The following is a 13,142-nucleotide window of genomic DNA, read 5'->3' as shown; positions in this document are numbered from 1 at the left end:
AGTACCAGAAGAAAGGGACAGGATGAAGAAGTGGGTGATGTGGGAGCAGGTATCAGGAGAGAGGAAGAGGTGAGACAGGATAGCTGATCTCTTGCCCACACACATTTCTCTCTCTCTCCTAGAGAACTAGTCACATATATTTTGAAAATTGACTAATTCCAATGATGTAATAGTAAAAAGGATTATCATTGGTATTGCATAATTCTAAGCTGCCTATTGGAAAGCGGTTGATGTGAGCAGCAACTATCAATTATCCATATACAGTAAAGTGTGTTCTGCCTTTAACAAACTTTAGGCAATTTCTCCAGAGGTCTGGTTGTCCCAGTGTACCCCATATTTATGGAATAATTTTAAATAGTAATAATGATGAAAACTTGCACAATATTATACTTTCCGTACAATAAAATATATATGCAAAGTGCATGTCTGATTGCCAGAAAAGAACAACATTGCTTATAGCTACTGTTATAGCTAACAGTATTTTATATGCATCTAAATAAACCTGTGCCATACTATATAAAGATGACATATAGCTCTGATGTTACATCTACACTAACGAGTTAACCTCTGCAGACAACTGGATCGGAACATCTGACGGTTGTACATTTTGACATAAAGTTAAATCTTCTAAACTCCTCAAACATAAGTGCAATGAAATAAGGTTCAGTAAGATGCAGAGCAAGCGTCAGAGGGGTGACAGGGGCGAAAGGTATATCTGCACATAAATGTTGTCAGACCCTGCTAACTTCATACCTCCTTCCTCAGACATGATAAATTAGGGTCAAAGAACCTCTGTTTATAATCATGATGAATGGCTTAATACTGTTAAATGCTATGAATTGTTCTTCCCATTTTCTTACCAAAGGATTCTTTATTCAATAGATTTACTTGTAAAAGACTGCTTTGTTTCAACTGCTTACGTTTGGGGAAAATCCTAGAACAAATATTAACCAGGATATTAAATTTAAAAAAATTACCAATTAAGGTAAATTTAGTTGTAATTTAAAGACTATTCTGGTCCTAAAATCGTATTTAATATGGTTAGTAACAACCTCTGAAAGGTTTTGTGCAGAAAAAAATAAGTAAATTAACAATTTACATATACTATAATAAAATTTAGCTTTTACATTATTAGCAACTCAATTTCACATCATATGCACCAGAAATGTTGAAGGATTTAATTATGAGTTAGGTATTCACAGAGTAGAAGCTAGTAGGCTTGATCAGATATACATAAATCCATTTCACTATATTTTACCTATATTTAGTTTTAGACTGTAATCCACAGAAATTAGATAAAGGTTCTGCATTATCATTTATTAACTGGAACAAGATAAATTGTTTCTCAGTTTGGCATCAAAAGTAAACAAAGATTTTCTTGCCACAGATGCCATAGGCTCCGTCCTATAACTGTTAGTAATTGTCACAGGATGGGGAATGGTCACTAGCCGGTATCTGCGCTGCTGAGCAGGAAGGCGTGGAGTCTAGCGCACCCCCGGTTTTCACCAGGGACCCCCGCAAGGGAGTTTGGGCTTTGCTGCAAGAGGGTGCACAGGTCGTGGTTCTCTAAGTCAGCCACCAGCGTAGCGACAGAAAGTAGAGGGGCGTGCAGCATGCCCTGACAGAATATACTAAAAATAACAATATCACAATAAAAATAAAAATATAAGATCATTATGATATTTTAATATGTTATTTTATGCTTTTTATATATATATTTATGTAACACCCCCCTAGTGGTGTTTTAGTTAAACCTTTACCTCAGTGAATAGAGGAGGGGTCACCTAGAGGGTAAGATAGAAGTTTCTGAAAAGTTACATAAACTGGTTACCATGGTGATAACCCAGCCTGTGAGACTAAGTGAGAGGAAGGAGGGGCTGTCATTAAGGGGGGATAGGAACTGAGAAGGGAGACACAAGAGGAGAGTTGTAGCTGGGGACCTGGGGTGGAAGCTCCCAGGCTCCCCCAGCATTGCCTGGAAGTCTGAGCATGGTGACTGAGCCAGGGCAAGGAATGTGTGCACTGGATGAGGGGGAGAACTCCATGCCACTATAGAGAACCCAAGAGAGAGGGGGACACTTCGCATGGAAGAGGCCCTGGAGTGAGGGCTGCTACAAGAGGCCTGGTAGCTGTAGTGTCAGATCCTGAGGCTGAGAGTACACAGAGTGACGTGTCAGAGCACAGGAGACATCATCCCCGCAGAGGAGGGGTGAGCTGCAGTTGAGAGGTACACAGAGTGTGTCAGAGCTGCATGGAGGAGAGGCTGCCTGCCTATTAGCATCCATGCATGTGCCCCTGCAGAAAGGGTATCTGCAGTGAGTATGGAGTGTAAGAGAGACCAATGATTTATGTTACATAACATCTGGATAACATTAAGAACTGTGCAGGAGGAGTAATGAGATATATTTGCAACCATATTCGTATTGCTCATTAAGAACTGTGCTGGAGAGAGTAAGGAGCTGTACATATATTTCTTTATTGCTGCAACCATTATGATTATCGTGCTGGAGGAAGAGTGTAAATAAAGAGTTGAGTTTGTTATAGAGATGGTCTGGCGCCCAAATTATTGTGACTTCTATTACACTGCACCAAAGTGACATTACCTGTGTCCCACTAACTACAAAGAAACACCTGCATGTGCAGGGACCCCCTGATCATTTACACCCATGCCCATCAGCTAGCCAGGGCTTGAGAAGGAGGTGCACTGTGTACCCTTTGCACCCCACACTACACACAGTGACAGGGGGTTACATTTATAAAGGAGTCATGGCAATTTATGATATAAAGTATTTAACATATAATCCTAATACTATTTCATATATGCTATCTGTCAATTATAGAACTCATTAGCGCAGTCCTCATTTCCAAACTATTGTCTATATATTTTATGGGGCAAATTTAATTTGGCCGCTTTATTCTAGGAATAACGCGGCCTGTGCACTATTACTGTTAGTACGGTAAAAGTGCGCAGTATTACCGTTAGTATGGTAATTTTAACGCTGATTTTTGCTCGCACCTCTCTGGGCCGCGAGTAAAAATCTGGGTTAAAATTACCATATTAAAGATAATATTACTAACATTGTGTTAATCCTAGATTAACGTGGCCATATTGAATCTGCCCCTCAATGCGAGGTTTTGCATTATCTCTGAGAATGGGTGCTTAGTAATTCTTTGACAATTAGCATTATAGATAATTATTCAGCTTTTTCTATAGCGCCCAGGGAGCTATAATCCACCGATTTTTGTTGTGAATGTAAATATTCCCCTGAATATTGGCTGGATTAATTAGTTTTCATTGGTAACTCACCTGTCTGATTGATTTACTAATTAAGAAGGGAATTAATACTGGAGGGCTCGTGTGTAGTTGAATGTATGTCAGTTCTTTAGCATAAAATACATACATATGCAGAATTGTTACATGTTATATTTACGATTCCTTACACTTGGAGAGGTCAAAAAGGGGAGGGATGGGGCTGGTAGAAGTGGCTGATAGGCCAAGTACAGGAAAAGTGCAGATTCATGTAATTGCAAATGTAGTAGACCAGGTTGTATGCGCATATACACCGGTCAGGTCAGGTGCTGAGATTTGGTGCAATGAGATGTAATGCCCATGATGATGATCGATAGCACATATTCTGATTGGCTGATTGCATTTGGACCCCTCCCACTGATAGTACTTTATTCATTAGTGAGGTTCCCATGAAGTTGAGGATGTCTATTTGCATTACTTAATTGATATTTGCATTTGGACTGCAGCAGGAAAGAAAATTCCTATTTGATGTCCAAAGGGGAAAACAACAGATGTTAATATCTAATTTAATTTGTATTTTGTATCTGTGTTTGTATTTAATTTAATTTTATTTGGAAAATGTGACTTTTGTATCTATTAATAACACTGTCCAGCTGGACAGTGAGCTGGTGCATCGGGAGCACGTAAATGTGCTTTATCATTCATGCATCTTTTCCTGGATACATTCAAAGCGCTGCTGTGTCCACCGCTACACAAGCCCCTGAGTGTGGTATATTTTGTTGTGTGTATTTAAAAATGGCCGACTAGTCAAAATCATCATCATCATCATCACCATTTATTTATATAGCGACACTAATTCCGCAGCGCTGTACAGTGAACTCATTCACATCAGTCCCTGCCCTATTGGAGCTTACAGTTTTGCAGAATAAAATGTACTATTTTATAATTTTGAGTTAAGTCCATTGAATGATTCTGGAGTGTTCTTGAGTACCCCAACGGTCTATGGCTAGTATATGATTATTCCAGGTGGGAAAAGTTTGATTTGGTTCTCAGTCAACGAGCAAAGAGTTACATTTAAATCTAATTCCACTTTAAAAATATGAATGAGTAATCATACATCAATCATTTAAAAAATATATTAAAGAGAATCCCCACATGGCATTGAGTCAGCTTGTTTAACTATACAATCAACAATTGTGTGCAGGAGAAACTTGAAAAGGTTGTAGTAAGGCAAGTTTTGGAGCAATCTATAGCAAATGTCCTATGACACAAATGTCTGGCCTACACATCAAAGCATTACAGCCTATAGAGTTCCAATACTGTGCTTGACTGTGGTGTGTATGTGTGTGTGTGTGTTTTTTTTGGCTCTGGAAGAAGTACTGCGGCAGACCACATTAAATGAATAATCAGAAACCAAAGCCTGTTTAATAATATTATATACTTTTAAAATTCATTGTAACACAGTGATCTGGGTGGATTGGAAGCACCACATAACATTCCTCTAGAATGTAACCTTTTTCAATCACAACTATTGAGAAGTACAGTGAATATATGGTCTATAAAAGCCTGGTTTTTGGAACTAGCGGATGAGAAGGTTACTTGTCCTTGTGCTCTGCAATATACGTCTATCCCCCATTACTTTCACCAGGCAATGATGCCTTAAGTCGCTGTCAGATCTCCTAACAGCCTGTCCATAGCATTGTGAATTTGCAGGATACAGTGCTGCACCTTGCAGGGTGTGTTGCTGTGGGGGAGGAGACGGACACTTGATGATCTGTGACAGTGGATGGGAAAAGACACTTTAAAATGGTCTGACGATTTAATTTAGTTGTGCCAGGAGTGTGAATTGTAGTAAAATAACAATTCTAAATTATACATTTCCAATTTCAAATTCCATGACTGCTCAAGGAAACCCAAGACTCATTCTTATCACTTCAATCGAAAAATCATCAAGCACTAGCGAATACTTTTAGAACAGAGCACATAATTTGCTATTAATAAAACAAACAGTTTTGCACACTGATTATTATTTTTGTTACTTTTTTTTATATAATTCCCCACACCCTCTTCCTTTTTTTGGTCTTCTTACTTAACTTGCTCATTCATTCATTTTTCCACTTTTTTCCCAAGATTCCTCAGTGGGGTCAAGCAAGTTTACTATGCTGATTAAGTCATTAATAACAGTGTGGACACCAATGTAGTTTCTCTTATTCATTGTCTTTATTCTGAAGCTGCAACATGGGGGATGGACTCAATTGTGTGGGGAGGGTCAAGCACAGTACCTACTATGTGGATTGGTAGAGGCAAGAAAGTGACAGGTGAATTGTCAATGTGCACTTTCCTATTTCTGCTGCTACGACCAATGACAGACACTAAAGTATCCAAGTTGGAAAGATGAGGAAGTGTTTATGATGGGCTCCAAACAAATAAGCTATTGAGGTCCATATTTAGATCAGACCTTGATAATAAAAATCCTTGAGCGATTATAATAAATCTGAAGCGATTTGCCTCTCAAACCCCTGTCCTACCCTGACATCTCTTCATTTTGCATGCCTGACATGCATGTACATTAACATACTAATGTGGCGTAAAATGAATTGTGTCCGAAAATCGCACCTATAAGCCACCTTTGGTCTGTCCAACTTCTGCTCTATCTTGACCTCAGTAACAGCTTGAGCACATATATGGCATCAGGAAAAAAAGAACACGTTAAATAAATATTTACAGTTTCTACAATAAATAGAAGAAGCACAGTAGAATAAAATGTAGAGGGCATCTCTGGGTTTTACAAATTGCACAATAATAACCAAAGGTGGCATTATTATTATTATTACCGTTTATTTATATAGCGCCACCAATTCCGCATCAATGTACAGAGAACTCACTCACAACAGTCCCTGCCCCATTGGGGCTTACAGTCTAAATTCCATAGCACACAGACAGACAGCGACAGACAGACTAGGGTCAATTTTTTTAGCAGCCAATTAACCTACCAGTATGTTTCTGGAGTGTGGGAGGAAGCTGGAGCACCTGGAGGAAACCCACGCAAACACGTAGAGAACATACAAACTTCTCACAGATAAGGCCATGGTCAGGAATTGAACTCATGACCCCAGTGCTATAAGGCAGAAGAGCTAACCACTTAGCCACAATATTCTTTAATATTCTGTGACTTATCCAGATCCCAAGAAATGGACCCACGGTGTTAGTATTAGTGGCCGGCACCACTGTCCGTCAAAGCCTATTAATGGCAACTGGCTTCTCAGACCAATCAGGTGGTAGCGGGCACTGCCTCATTCTGAGCTAGTTGCCAGTAGCCGCAAGCAGCAACTTTTTCCTTGTGCTGCCAGCGTCTAGATGGCAAAGTGCTTTAGAGTTTAATGGCAATGTACACCACTTCAGTCAATGTTTAGCATTGAACATGGAGATCTGAGGCTTGTATACGGCTGCTCAACCATGGAAACCCAATCCATGAAGCTGTTGATGTACAGTTCTTGTGCTGGCATTGCTTCCAGAGACAGTTTGGAACTTGGTAGTAAGTGTTGCAACCGAGAACAGATGATTTTTATGTGCTACGCACTTCGGCACTCGGCGGTCCTTGTTCTGTGAGCTTGTGTGGCCGACCACTTTTGGACGTGTAGAGTAGATTGTAAGCTCCACTAAGGCAGGGGCTGAGGATAATTCTATATAATGCCCTAAGAAATATGTAACAGCTATATAAATGCTAATAAATAATTGTATTTATTAAATGGACAAAGACAATGGGAATATGAAGAGATAGGTGATGAAAGGAACACAGGAGGAAAATTACAATCGTAAAATGCAATAAACAATTTAATTTCTTTGTGTTGAGTTTCAAATTAGCTTAACTTATACTATCATCTGTTACTCCTAATAATACAATGAACAAAAATTGTTATATAGCTTTGGAAATGGATAGTCTGATAATTTTGGGTTAAACATGAATCTAGGCATGACTCGGCTGCTTTTTCCATACTTTGTGTCTAAAAGTGATTATATGTGATTCACTGAGTGTAATCAAGAACTTGATAAGTGGTTCTACGTATCTGTACTAAATGCAGAGTTGATGTAGGACATCTGTGTGCATGGTCCTCAAGGTTCAGTTGGTCTTTGTTCAGGAGGGATGTGAATTGGCAGACTTATCCTTTAGTATGAGACTTAGTCCTCTGAGGTTGGAGGTACTCTGTAGTCCTTGTGGTTTGCTAGGTCTGCTGCCATTCTTGGGAATTTTTGTGTTCTGGTCTGTGCTCTTGCCTTTATCTCTCTTTTTATACTAACCTGTGCTTCTGCTCTCACTGTCTCCCTGTCTAATTTTACTCTTCTGGTTACTCTGCTCTTGCTATGCATTTTTCTGAGTAAATCTGTACTTGTGATTAGTAGATGTCCTAACACTCTCCCTTTTTTCTCCTTTACATTCAACAAGTACTTATTTTGTTACTTTTATATGGCTTTTTCTACTTACTATTTCTGTGATATGTTACTATCTAACAACTCTCCGGTCTTTCCTTACTTGAGTAAATTGTATTTTTTATCTCTTTTTCTGTTTGTCATAATTATACTAACTTCATTTAACGTTTTGTTTTTTGAAAGCCAAATTATCCCCATTTTTCTCTCTCTATGGGGTCTATTTATGACCCTTCGTTTTTTTTAATCCTTATCTCCTTGATAAGGATTGAAGAGTAACGGCTATGTATTAAAAAAACTTCTCAGGGACAGCAGTGCCGATAGACTGTTGTCCCTGAGAAGTGACTCACCTGATCATCGCAGTCTTTTCTCATTTTTCAAGGCTGCGATGATCTTCTCTCTTTTTTTTTTCTTTTTTTTTCTTTTTTTGTTAGTGCGCATGTACCGACTGAATAGTTGGTGCATGCGCAGTAACATCCTGGCCGGCAAACTGCAGGATGATTGACAGGGAGGGATCACATGATCCCTCCACACATGCGCTGTCCAGCTCTGCTCTTCAGAGCAGAGCAGGACAGCGCGAAAGTTTTCAGATATGTTAATGTACGCCAGCTTCAGATGGCGCCAGCTTCAGATGGCGTACATTAACATGTAAAAAAAGAGAAAATTTTCTCTAGTTAGCCTTTAATACATAGCGGTTCTGAGCACTTCCCATACACTGTTATGGGGAGTGCTCAGAAAAACGATAGGAAATGTAAAGCAGCAGATATCTGAGATATCTGCTGCGATGCTTCAATAGTACATAGTGATTTCACGGTAAACCCCCGAAAACTGTTGTTTTCAGGGGTGTACCACAGGAAAAATGCTTGGTAAATAGACCCCTATGACTGATTCTCATCTGTCTTCAAATCTCTTTTCTATCAGTTTTCATCAGTTTTATGCTACTTCTGTGCCCCCCCAAAATTCTCCTCTCAGCCCCTGTCTGCCTTTATGTCTCTAGCTGCCTTATTATCTCCTCTCTATTTCTCCTCTCTTTTCAATTATCTTAACCGACCCTCCCCCTTTCTCCTTTTTCTACTTACCCATTCTTTCTTATCCTCTTTCATTCTGTCCTCTTGAGACTCCTTTCTCCTATTCTCTATCAGGTCTATTTGCTAATAAGTGACAATAGGACAACTTTTATATTATATCCCCACATACTGCAGCAATAGAAAACCTCCTATCACCATGATTTAATAGGGAAATATTTACAGATCAGCTTAATTATCAGCTGCCTGGTGATACTGGCTGGCATGCACAGTGGATCTGGAAGCCCTGACTTGGACTGGAAACAAATTATTTAAAAAAAACGTAAAAAAATCTAAACTAATGAATTTAACATAGTTATTTAATTAAATAAATAAATACAGCATTTTTTCTTACAATATTCCTGCTATTACATCCTGAGATGTGATATTAATGGCAGGATTGCATCATGTACCACCTTGATTTGTGTTAAATAGGCTTCCCTGGAGAAACCTGACAAAGTTCTTCGCTGAGTCGGTCTAGACCAGGGGTAGGCAACCTGCAGCTCTCCAGGTGTTGTGAAACTACAAATCCCAGCATGCCTTGCCACCTATCTGCTGGTTATCTAAAGGCAAAGCATGCTGGGACTTGTAGTTTCACAAACACCTGGAGAGCTGCAGGTTGCCTACCCCTGGTCTAGAGGCAATAGCACGGTGGTAGCTCTTGATACATAGGGAGAAGCACTATTTTGGGCGAAAGCACTTTTTGCTAGAGATAGGGCTTCTCTCCCTAATAAATAGACCCCTATATACATCTCTTTCCTTCTGCTTATTTATTTCTTACAGCACTTCACCACATTAAATTGGTTCTCTAAACCTTTTTAACAATCATTGACAGTCTGCCGCAGTTTGAGCTCTCTTCTGATTGGTCCAAAATTGAAACATGGTGTCTTGACCGGTCACATAGTTTGAGGCTAAACACAGACACGTGCAGGCAAATCTCTCTTAACCTCAGCACTGCCAACAACATTTTACCAATGCTATATTATATAACTACACAAATTGCTTACATATTAATAATCGGTTATCATTTACAAAAATATTATTCCCTAAATCTTATCATAGACCCATATCCACATTCTTTTTTATTTGAGTGTGACTACCACTTAAATTCTCATGCCTGTATCCTCCCATGCCAGAAAATAGTCTGTGTGCTATTTCCTGCTATTTTGCCCTGAGCACTGGTTTATATAGCCACCTGTGTGGACAGCAGACACCGGATTTCACAGTTGTTTGAGAAAATTATCTAGAAGTGCTGGTTTCAATTATCAATTAACTTTTCTTTTCATGAGATTACACAGCAAACCTCTAGCCAGGTGTTTTAATTTACACATCAGCTTAATACCCAAGGTTCTTTTGCAATAAAAAAAATAAATATATCAAGTTATTTGGAATATGCTATAACCTCTGAACCCAAACTTAGATTATCTATTGTCAAGATAATGCCCAATCTACAGTCACTTACAGGACAGAGACTTGGGCTACCAACCTACGTGCCTCCAGTATGATCCATCACTGCTGCTTGTTTTACCTTTAACTTGTGCTTCCAACAATGTAAATGTGTATTAAGTAACAATAATACAAACTGCACTAATCCACATGAGAGAAAAGAGGTTAGTTGTATGTGGATCTGTTTTAGTAACTGTCCAGTTTCCAGACCCTGGAGTTTTTGGCTTAATACCCAGCTATAAAATGTGAAACTCTTTTCCTGAAGGAGAACATTGTACATTACACAACACACAGCACTGGTTTCAGATCCATTAGCTGTGTTCATTTGACAACACATTTTACTATTGTCCCTAGCAGCCTGGTGTTAGGACCCAGAAAGCGTGTAATGTAAAGTTATAAATAGTATTGTGGAACAGGACAAAGTTTGAGGAGTGAGCATGACATCACTGAAGTATTTTCCCCACCCTAGATTTTGTGGGATGGAGGTACACATTGTCAGAATCTATACTCAGATTCCTTAGTGGTGACAAGATGAACAACAGATGCATTGGGGATTTACGAACTTTGTTTTTATTCCTGACACCAATCACGTTTGGATATCTGACCTGCAGATGCTGAATTAGAAAAGAGGAAGGACAACAAAAGAGTGCATCACCGCACACAACTAGAGTGATAGATGTGCACCAGTCTGACGTTCCTGTATCACGTGGGATCCAATGACTCTAGCAGTACTGATACTTTTAACAAGTTGAGGAGTATTACAGAGCTTTATATTGAGTGACATTTGCACAGAAGAGACGACAATACGAATTGCTCATGGGGAACTCATTCCATTTCTTTCCGTGGATTGCTTTGTTGTTTTTGCGAACATGTGGAAATCAGGTAAATATCTTTTCTGTATGGCAAGAAAGTACCACCAGAATATCAAATGGCCATCAGTTTGTTTATGATATCTGGAAACCTAACGCAGACTTGGGCAAACTGTGCCTCTCCAGCCTATTGTGGAACTACAACCTCTGGATGGCAGGGCGTGCTGGGACTTGTAGTTACACACAGCAGCTAGATCGCAAACCTCTAGTTTTGGCAAAGTTGCTTTACTTCTGTTTGTCGGCATTTTACAATGACTATAACTTCCACTAAGTAGATGTCGCGAATACAGATTTGCTGCCTAGAAATAAAACTATAAAATGTGACATTACCGGCTAGTGTTACCAATGCAGAGAAGTTATTTACACCTCATTAAACTTTTCTGGCAATAATGGGGTTAATGTTAGAGTTTATTCAGCCCCCTTTCCCTGAGAAGTGTCTTGAACTTCAATATCTCCAGCGAGGCATTGGTCATGTCCAGCTGTGATATTACATCCATTCACTTACGGAGCACAATTAGCTTATAAACTGTGAATAGGCAGCACCAGGACGAATTCTTAACGGTATGTTTATGGCTCCTTGTTTTCCCTAGACAAACGATCAGGTGAAACTAAAACTAATGCAAACAAAGAGCACAAACATAAAATCAAGCATTAACTATTTTAATAGTCCATGATTACTAGGGTGTTAATTACTAGGTTACTACCACAGCGATGTGATTTATAATACATCCTACTGAACTTCGGAGTCAGGTTAACACTGTCACTGCCAAAGACATACACATCACTATGACTACACAGAAGCCTCAAATCCTCCCAGTAAGTATATTTAAGCACATTAAATATTATTAACCAGGTAGTCTTCCGATTACATCCCAGACACAACTATTTGAAATTTATTGTTTTAATTGCTCCTTTCGATCTAGGACAGCTATAGTTTAACATAATCTAGAGATTTCTCAGACGAAGTTGTGTTTACCTTTAAATTGGCATGCGGAATAACAAGCAAACTATTCAGTGTTACGACCTGATAAATAAGGGCTTCTTTCTATCTGTTTGCTTAGAACATATAAGGTTTACAGTATTTAGGCATGCTTTGGATTTGTTTATAGGGCTGATATCAGTTTTCCAACAAATACATGCAGACTACTAGATCAACAATTTTTAAAACAACACAATTTAATAATGGTTATCCTTGTTTATGTAGTGCTAACCTTCTGCAGCAGTGTACAACCAAGGAGAACATTGATTAACAATACAGTTACAATGACACATATCTGGACCCTGCCCACTAGAGCTTGCATTCGAAAGCCACTTCTTCATTTATGTCTGTTGTCCTGTGTGCTGACAGCAGCATTGGAGCACAAACAATCTCTCATGCTACAAGCTGCCTCATTGCTCCTACTTGCTTGTGAAAAAAACCTTGTGTAAAGAATCAGTAAATGGTACAGGGACAAAATAACTACAAAAGAGATGTCACCATAACCCTTTTCAACTGTGAGATATTTGCCTGCTCTTGAAGTTGACACTGACTTTCTGTCTGAAGTAACATTGGCCCAATTAGTTAATTGACATTAAAACAAGCCTTTTTGCATTACTACATCCAACCCAGCCCAGGTTGATTCAGTCAGAAAGTTAGTAGCAAGTTCAGGAGCAGACAGATATTTTGCAGATAATATGAGTCAGATTGATAGCTCTGCACTATTGTATGTAGAGTATATTATGACTGAAGCAGGGCAAGGAGAAATACTTGAACTATAAAGTTGTTGGTTAATCCCCCAGCTCCCTATACTTGGTTTATCTCTTTTAACAATTGTGTAGTTAATTTATGCTATTTCTGTACTATTCTAATAGCTTTGTCATCAGTATTTTTCTGCTGAGGCTTATTTCTGTACTTTTTATTTGTTTGTTTAATTTTAATCACTCTGACATTGGTAAGTTGTGGCACTGTCTTTACTGGTGATTGTTCTTAATACTTTATTAACGTTTTAATTACTTACAAGTAGAGATGCTCAGGCCGAACACACCGGAACTTAGCAAATCCGAGTACCAAGCCAAGTTGGCTCGGTACATTCACGCGCCCTCGGAATT

The 13,142-nt window shown here is 39.0% G+C and overlaps 1 protein-coding gene across 2 annotated transcripts in view; it reads left to right on the top strand.

Annotated features, from left to right (window-relative positions):
* Positions 1–10,607: 10,607 nt before the first annotated feature.
* ADGRD1 (adhesion G protein-coupled receptor D1) overlaps positions 10,608–13,142 on the top strand; it is a 434,837-nt gene continuing 432,302 nt past the window's right edge. Inside the window, exon 1 of one of the 2 annotated variants that reach the window (XM_075176425.1) lies at positions 10,608–11,067. In XM_075176425.1, coding sequence (XP_075032526.1) covers positions 11,002–11,067 — 66 coding nt within the window. In that variant the 5' untranslated portion in view covers positions 10,608–11,001. The remainder of the gene's footprint in view (positions 11,068–13,142) is intronic. The other variant, XM_075176435.1, reaches the window with a different exon arrangement.

This window comes from Mixophyes fleayi, chromosome 1 (assembly GCF_038048845.1).
Source record: "Mixophyes fleayi isolate aMixFle1 chromosome 1, aMixFle1.hap1, whole genome shotgun sequence".
Taxonomy (NCBI): domain Eukaryota; kingdom Metazoa; phylum Chordata; class Amphibia; order Anura; family Limnodynastidae; genus Mixophyes; species Mixophyes fleayi.
Note: the sequence above shows the minus strand (reverse complement) of the source record. Positions and strands in the feature narration are given on the sequence as shown.